The following is a 7,712-nucleotide window of genomic DNA, read 5'->3' as shown; positions in this document are numbered from 1 at the left end:
GTCGTCGGACCGGGATCAGCCACACACCAGCCAATATGTGCATCATCCTGTTCACACTGACTCAGACTCACAGCATCAAGCTGAACCACTGCCCAGAGAGTTGACACTAATAAATGCAGAGAAATTACAGTATCACAACGCAGGAATCACTGAAGAGACTTTTTTCCACACACCCACAAACATATATAGATAGAGATATATCTATGTATGTATTCGTTTGGGTTTTTACGTGTTTCAGGAAATGTTTCATAGTGTGAAACAAAATTTCTAAGTATAGGTTTAAATGGCTGAATATGAAACCACAGATAACTGCTCAAAATGAGCAGCAGTTTATCTTAAATAAGTTTATCTTAAACATATGAAACAATTAACATGCAATGTGGGCCAGCAGAACCTTACCATCATTACTGGCAAGGAAGAATAAACAGCCCATGCAACACGACACCTATGCACAGACAAACCACAGTGCTGGTCTAACCCAGACACACACAACCTTGGGCAGAGCTACAGGCAGTGTACCCACTCCTGCTATAAGGTGCACAGGACACCAGGCTGAACCACACTCACAGCCTTAAACTAAGAATACACTGCAGGAATGTCCAATAGCATTTTCTACAGCGGCTGACTATAAAACAGCCTATGGCTATCAGATCAAGAAAAAAAACCAAACCAAACCTCCTCTAGAAAAAAAAAATGTAGACAAAAATACATTTTAAATTTTATATGCTCTTAAGAAGAACAAGGTGAACAACCTGCAGTTAGTGACCTAGTTGGCATCTACTGCCTGCAACAACAGAAGCTTGACAAATGCACTCCTTTCCCTTCTATAGGGTCAAAGATTAGAGAAGGTTTGACTTTCACTCCAATACTACCATAGGAGCTCTTTAATTTTCATTTCTATTCAGAAATGAACTGCACAATCATCTTGCAAGGCAGCTACCCAAACATCCATGAACTCTCAACCTGACTTTTGCTAATCAAACGTGTTTTATCCTGTCCAAAGCCAGTGCAATATAACTGAAAGGATCAAGAACAAAATCATTACTGTGCTTTGAAGAGATAATAAGAAACAAGTTCATCAGCATTTTAACCAAGAGAGTCCTTCCTACCTAAATGTGAAAGCAAGCAACGAATAAGGCAAAACCAGGAACACTTGATGCTATGCTTGCCTAAAAAAAAAAAAAATGCTGTTTTAAGCTTGCTCTGAGTTGGTTTAAATCTACTCTGTTCACTGATATTGAGAATTAAACCTTGAAAGAGTAATCCTCCCACAAGAGATTCTTTACCTGCTCAGTCAATACCTTTGCCATTCAGTGTTTCCATTGATCTACCTGTAAAGGAAGCTCCCCTAACCAAAAGCAAATATTTCCTCCCTTCCCCAACGAAAAATCCATCTCAAGCATAGATACAAAGCATTGTCTCTAAATCCCTTTTCTATGAAAAAGGGAATGTACATTTAAATGGGTCATCAAGTACCAGTTTGCTGATAAATCTCTCAAGTTCACCAGAGCATTTAAATTAATAGAGATCTAAACACTGTTTATGCTTTCCTCAGATGAAAGTGCCAGCAAATCCATAAAAGAAATATACAAGTAAAGAATGAGAACAGAAAATATTTAAAAAACAAGAAGTCATGAAAAATATGCTGGCTGAATTTAACTCCCCAATGAATCGAGCTTATACCCAATGGCGTAGTAGATGCAAGACTTCAGATCAACTGGAACTTAGAAATACAGCTTAATAGTGCTCAATTTCTACCCTCCTTCACCCCCACTACTGTTTCTACCAATGCTGCTCTGATTGCAGAAAAGCACTAAGCAAGAAGAAAATTAAGTCCTCAAACCAGTCTACAACAAAATCAGATAAGCACAAGTGCAAGGGAAGGGACAAGGAGGGGGAGAAAGCAGAGCAGCAGCATTAGCTTTGACTGGCTTTAAAACTGTCATGGACCAATACCGCAAGTATAAGCTGCCTTAAGAAGAGAAGACTCTTTTAGGATGGGTTTTTTATCCTCAAAGGGTATCTGCAAGCGATTGGGATGCCAAAAAAGCCTTCATACATTCTAAATGAATGTTCACAGTTTACCTGAAAACATTTCCATCATGTTTCTTGTCCCACTGAAGTAAATTTAACACTGTTCTTTAACACTATTTGGATTTCTTGAAAAGACTCCGAACTTTAAACAGATCTTGTAATTTTAATTAAATCCAAGAATTTTATCAGTGTGTCAAAGTAAACTTCAAAACTAGAAGAACGGTTAATAAGAAGAGAACAGGACACATGCACATGCGTACATACAAAGGCAGCCATCTATTTTCTCATTCTCTTCCCTTTGCAATTTTTTTTTTTTTTTTTAATATTTTAATAAAAGTTTCTTGTACTTTAGGTCTCAAGTTCTAATACTGCCATAAAAGATTGTGATATATAATCTGCGCCTGTGCCTTAATGTAAACTTCAGGATAACTTTAGGATGTACTTTAAAGATGAGTAGCACATGTATGCTGCAACGTAACTTGTCCACAAAATCCTACTTCATACAAAAACTGATTCTAAGCCTGAGCCAAATTTCATAATAACTTCCTCTCCCAAGTGAGTAGAAGCAATCTGTTCAAAAGCCATAAAATTTAAACTGTACCACAAGAAACTTTGACATTTCAGAAGTTTGAATTAAGAAGAAACAAGGCATTTTGTGTTGTTTGTTAATAGAGGAGGAGGAAGAGTAGACACATTTTAACAACACTGGTTGTTAAACCAGTTAGTTAAACTTGGTGAGAGTAGTGAAAAAGCAGTGACAATTACATTACTATACTGCTAATATTAAGCTTTAGTTTAAAACTTGCTATCCCTACACTAGTTTCTCTGTGCAAGGTTTCCAAGTACACAAGCAGATGCACACACAGGCTGTCATTTTCTGTTTTGCTAGTCTGATAGGGCAAGCTATAACAAATAACAAGCTGAAACAAAGTAATCAGCTAGTCACAATGTGAAACTTCTCTTCAAAGCTGTCTCATGCTCTGGCATAGAAAGCTTACTTCAACCCATGCCTCATGGAATAGAAGTAAGACAGATAGAATAGTAGAAAAAAACAAAAGCTGAGCTCATGAACAAGTTCTCAGAAACACTAGAAGCTCCTTAACAGAGGCTTCCCTTAATGGGCACAAAAAGTCAGAAGTCTCAAGAAAAAAAAGTAAGTCATAATAAATGTAGCACCTCTTCAAAGGGTGCTCTGGAAAAGCCACAGCACATGTGAAGTTATGATGAGGAAGAGGGGGCACCGAAGCAATAGAAGTCTTTGAAATGCAAGTAACTGTTCCCTGACCCCATAAAACTTTTGCAGTTCCTCTAAAGCATGTAAAACCATTAACACAGTACTCTGGATGCCAGCAAAGAGGTTAAGTTCTTTATTTGATTACCAAGAGCACATATTTACCTTTTTATGTTTTTATGTCTGCTTGAAAAACTATTTCAATGCTACAACTCTTCCCCTACACATCATCTACCTTCTCACAGCCAAAGAACAATGTGGCAACTACCAATGATTTATAATACTTTTTAAATCTATTTAGCATTCAGGAATTACCACCAAGGAATGGGCATGTCATTCATGTATTTTTAGGAAAGATTGTATGGACTATTTGTCACCTGAAAACCCAAATGTTAGTCTGCAACATCAACAAGAGACAGCTCCCTAGGAAACTACAATTACAGCAGGCAGCCTACACAGGTTTCTTTGTGGACATCAGTTTCACCTTTATTTCACATAGCAGCAATCCTTCTGAGTTTTTCAAAAGTCCTTTAAGTTGTTCAGTCATTAAACAATTCTTTGCACCACAGAAAAAGAATACCTACCATTTGACAGCTAAGTTTTGCACCTCACCATTTTTATCTTCCAGTAATTTTAAAATCATCTTCACCACCTTTCTTTCACTGTCATCATCAAGCTTGATAGAATCTTTCTGTAGTTCTGTCATCAAGTCATTAGTAGCCATAAACCTGATAAAAGAAAGTCAGATGGTTACTGCTAAAAAGATACATGTTATTCACAGTGCTCAGGATTCAAGATTCTCAGTTTCCACCATTTATTATCAAATAAATCACATTTGACATTGGAATATTGTTACCTGTTTTGTGATGCAAGTAGCATTTATTTTAATTATAGAATTAAAAGGACAAAAAATTGTATTTAAAAATTAAAATAACTCTTAGATCATCATCCTTCCCTGATGAGAACAGCTACATATTTTACTTTCTCTGTTTACATCGTACTCTAAATTATTTCCACAAAGAAAAACTGACACTTTCCTGCATTTTAAGTAGTCCTTTCATTAGCTATGCTGATGTTGCAAAAAAAAAAAGGCTTTTTTTAAAGTTTGTTAAAAAATTCATCTCTGCTCTCATTTGATTTTAAAACAACTTCTAAGCAAGAAGAAAAAAAGACAGTGTTTTTCAAATATTCTCCAACAAAATTCACAGAAATCAAGGGGGAAATAAAAGGGAAGCTACATTTTACATATTTTTCTTTCTTTTTCCCCCTGTACAGACTAGTTTGTTTGTAGTACGGAGGATGGCCGATCATGTTTATCCAGCCGTCAATCCAGGGTGCCACACTGAAGACCAAGATTAATTCTTGAGAGATCAAGCATCAACCAGCAACCAAACCATCAATTTCCCATTCCATAGCACTGTCGTATCCACCAATGAAAAAATACACTGAGAAATTACTTTCCAACAATATTGCTTTTATGCCTTTTGTTTCTTTCCCTTCTGAAGTCTGTTTTCCAATCTGTTCTTCTGTAAGCATCCTCTTCTAGAAGTAATACAGATGTTTTACCCAATTACAAATCCCATGGGCTTCAGCACTGATCCTACGCCCCATACAAATCCCCCCCCAAAAAAATGGTTTGTAGTTAAACCGTTATGGTTGACATTTGGACTTTAGCCTCAAACAGACATCACTTGAGCACAGGTCATACTTGGAAGGTTATCTCTACAGCCTGACATAATCTTAATATGCATCACAAGTGCCAGATGCCTGCCCTCCCAGAATGGACCTCAACTTGTCCTGTCTTTTAATACAGTAATTCCAGTCTAATGGTCTCAAGGTGTTTCTAAGATAAGACCTCACTCATTTTTCATTCACCCCAACAGTCCCACTGAGGCAAGCCTGTAATCTGACAGGAGCCAGATGTGCACACAAACAGATGACAAATGTGAACAGCATCAGCTTTTAAGCACAGCAGGGAAAAACACTACTTGGTAAATAAGGTTTATGGGCAGATATGGTGGGAATAAGAATAGACAAAAAGTCACTCAGTACTACAACATTCAAAAACTACCTCCATGTTACTACTTTATTTACCTCCTCTTCTTAAACCTTAAAAGCCTCCCCTCACTTCCCCCGTCAATAGCTCCCATCTCCTAGCCTTAAGAGCTTACATGTGCTATCACCTACTTGTGACAAGCTCCTCAAGGAAGCAGAGCTCACGCTTCCTTGGTGCATCTGCAGCTTTTGCACCCAACTACAACTGGAGAGTCTTCCTGGCAGACTCTTCCACTAGAAAACCCCACAACGGTGCGAAGAGGCCTGGAAACTTTAAAGCAGCTGGTATCGAGAAACTCAGTTTTGAGTAGTTTAGATGTGGCCTTGAGTTGCAACTGCTGCCTCCTCAGGCACATCAGACTTTACCTGGTGCAAAGCACCATCACTCAGCAGCTCCTCACATCTTGTATTCCAGAGCAGTCACTCTCTTCCTTCATTGAGGACACTGCTTCTCCCACAGCCACACAGCAAACTGCTACCTCACACTACTGCCCATGTCAGAACTTACGCCCAAGTTTCCGGACAATAAATGCCACAAACATTTGAATCAGACAGGCCAGTCTATCCAAAAAACAGGCTTAAATTTTACAGTGAAGCAGTTACTTGAACTTCTTCAACATCTTCTACTTGAAGTAGTGGGGTTTCTACTCAGCTCCCTGATAGTTAAGTGAACTACACTGTCCCTCTTCAAATATACATGATGCAATAATAAATGCATTTACAATTACTAGTAGTAAATGCTATTTTATCTATTGTGCAAATACAGGATACATATAGTGTCATAAAAAGTGTTATTGTGTAAGAGCCAGTTTATAAAGTTCTATCATCACTTAATTTATATGGTTAATAAAGTCAGATTTTAAGCTATACTAAAAATTTTTTTTAATACTTTAGAACTCCAAGGTTGCTCAAAGCCCCTTGCTCAAAACTCTTAGAACAAGTAATTTCTAAAGTATGCTCTCCTAAAGCAACTACAAAACAAATTTTAAATACATGTAGCTGGGGAAAAAAAGTGCTTGCTACAACTGCTTTTCACAAGCGTGACTCACCCCTTTCATGCAGAAAGTTTTAAGTTCACCAAAATCAGTATTTAGTTGCAAATCCATTAGAATTTTTTGTAAGTTGTCCTCCCCATAAGCACAAAATGCTCGCTTACTCACAGACACAAACTGGCATGATAAAAGTAAAAAAAATCTTCATTAATATTTAAAGGAAAACATGTTTGAATCTCTTTTTAATACAATATAAGTAAATCAGGCAATTCTGGACTGTCTCTTTTTAGACTAATCTATATTTTTTTTCTACTTTCAAAATTTCTAGCATAAATTCTCCAGGTAATACCATGCTACTAAAATCTGAAAAAAATCAACATTGATAAAACCATAAGACTATCAAATTTGTGTCCAATGCTAAAACATTTTGTCAAAAGCAAACAAGATTATTCAGAATCCAACTCTATGGTTATTTAATCACCACCTCTTTTGTGTTTTAGACTTTAACATATTACCAAGAGACTTGCTTGGATGTCAGTGTGTTCTTTAACTACAAACTAAGTACTAAAACGCTCCAGCAAAGCAACAAAACCTAAGGGTATTTTATGCCTTTTCTCTGCCTGCATTCACGTACCCTCTTTGTCAAATAAAGGTTTCAAATGTGAATTTCTGATTGCACAAAGTAACTAATTTTAACTTAATGCTTTGCTAGAACTATTGTGTAAATGTATCATTTCTGCTCTTTTTTAATAGCTTACTTATACCACTTCATTTTCTGAAATTCAAACGTTTGGATTTTATCTGCTATTAATTTATTACAAAGGAAGCAAGTCATCCAATAAAAAGTAGTGCTTTTGTGACAGATTCTAAGCTCAAAATTACATATACCAGTCCTGCCCCAATAAGACTTAACTGGACTTCCATCTCTGGGTGCACACAGTCTCAGAGGTAGCACCAAATTATGCAAGAAGCACAAAAGCCCTCTGTCCACAAGATGCAGCATCCAGGAAGCACATGAGCTTAGGATGTTCAAGCCCACTGTGCTGTGGGCGGCCCTCCCTGCTCTTATTCACAGAATCACAGGATCTATATTTTTTGAGGTTGTGAAGGGACCCCGGGACGTCATCTCGGCCAACCTCCGCTGCTCAAAGCAGGGTCAGGTTACTCAGGGCTTCGCTCATTCGGCTTCTGAGCATCCACGAGGGCAGAAAATCAAATGCTGACCTCCTCCCTCACCTATCTATCCCCACGCAGGTCAGCAAACCCGACGACCGCGGAGCTCCTCCCGGCTGCCCGCCTGGGTTCTCTGCCCACGACGCGCGGAGGCCGCGGCTTTCCGGGCACTGCCGTGCCTCACCCTTCACGGGCAGCGCGAAGAGGCGCTCCCCTCCCGGGAGCGG

At 38.3% G+C, this 7,712-nt stretch overlaps 1 protein-coding gene across 1 annotated transcript in view; it reads right to left on the bottom strand.

The window, feature by feature from the left end:
- The window catches only part of CAND1 (cullin-associated and neddylation-dissociated 1), a 25,455-nt gene extending 21,466 nt beyond the window's left edge, over positions 1-3,989 (bottom strand). The window contains exon 1 of the mRNA XM_008940516.1: positions 3,850-3,989. Coding sequence (XP_008938764.1) covers positions 3,850-3,989 — 140 coding nt within the window. The remainder of the gene's footprint in view (positions 1-3,849) is intronic.
- Between the last annotated feature and the right edge of the window lie 3,723 nt (positions 3,990-7,712).

Source organism: Merops nubicus, unplaced genomic scaffold, assembly GCF_000691845.1.
Source record: "Merops nubicus isolate BGI_N331 unplaced genomic scaffold, ASM69184v1 scaffold18495, whole genome shotgun sequence".
NCBI lineage: Eukaryota > Metazoa > Chordata > Aves > Coraciiformes > Meropidae > Merops > Merops nubicus.
This window is presented reverse-complemented; position numbering and strand designations above follow the sequence as displayed.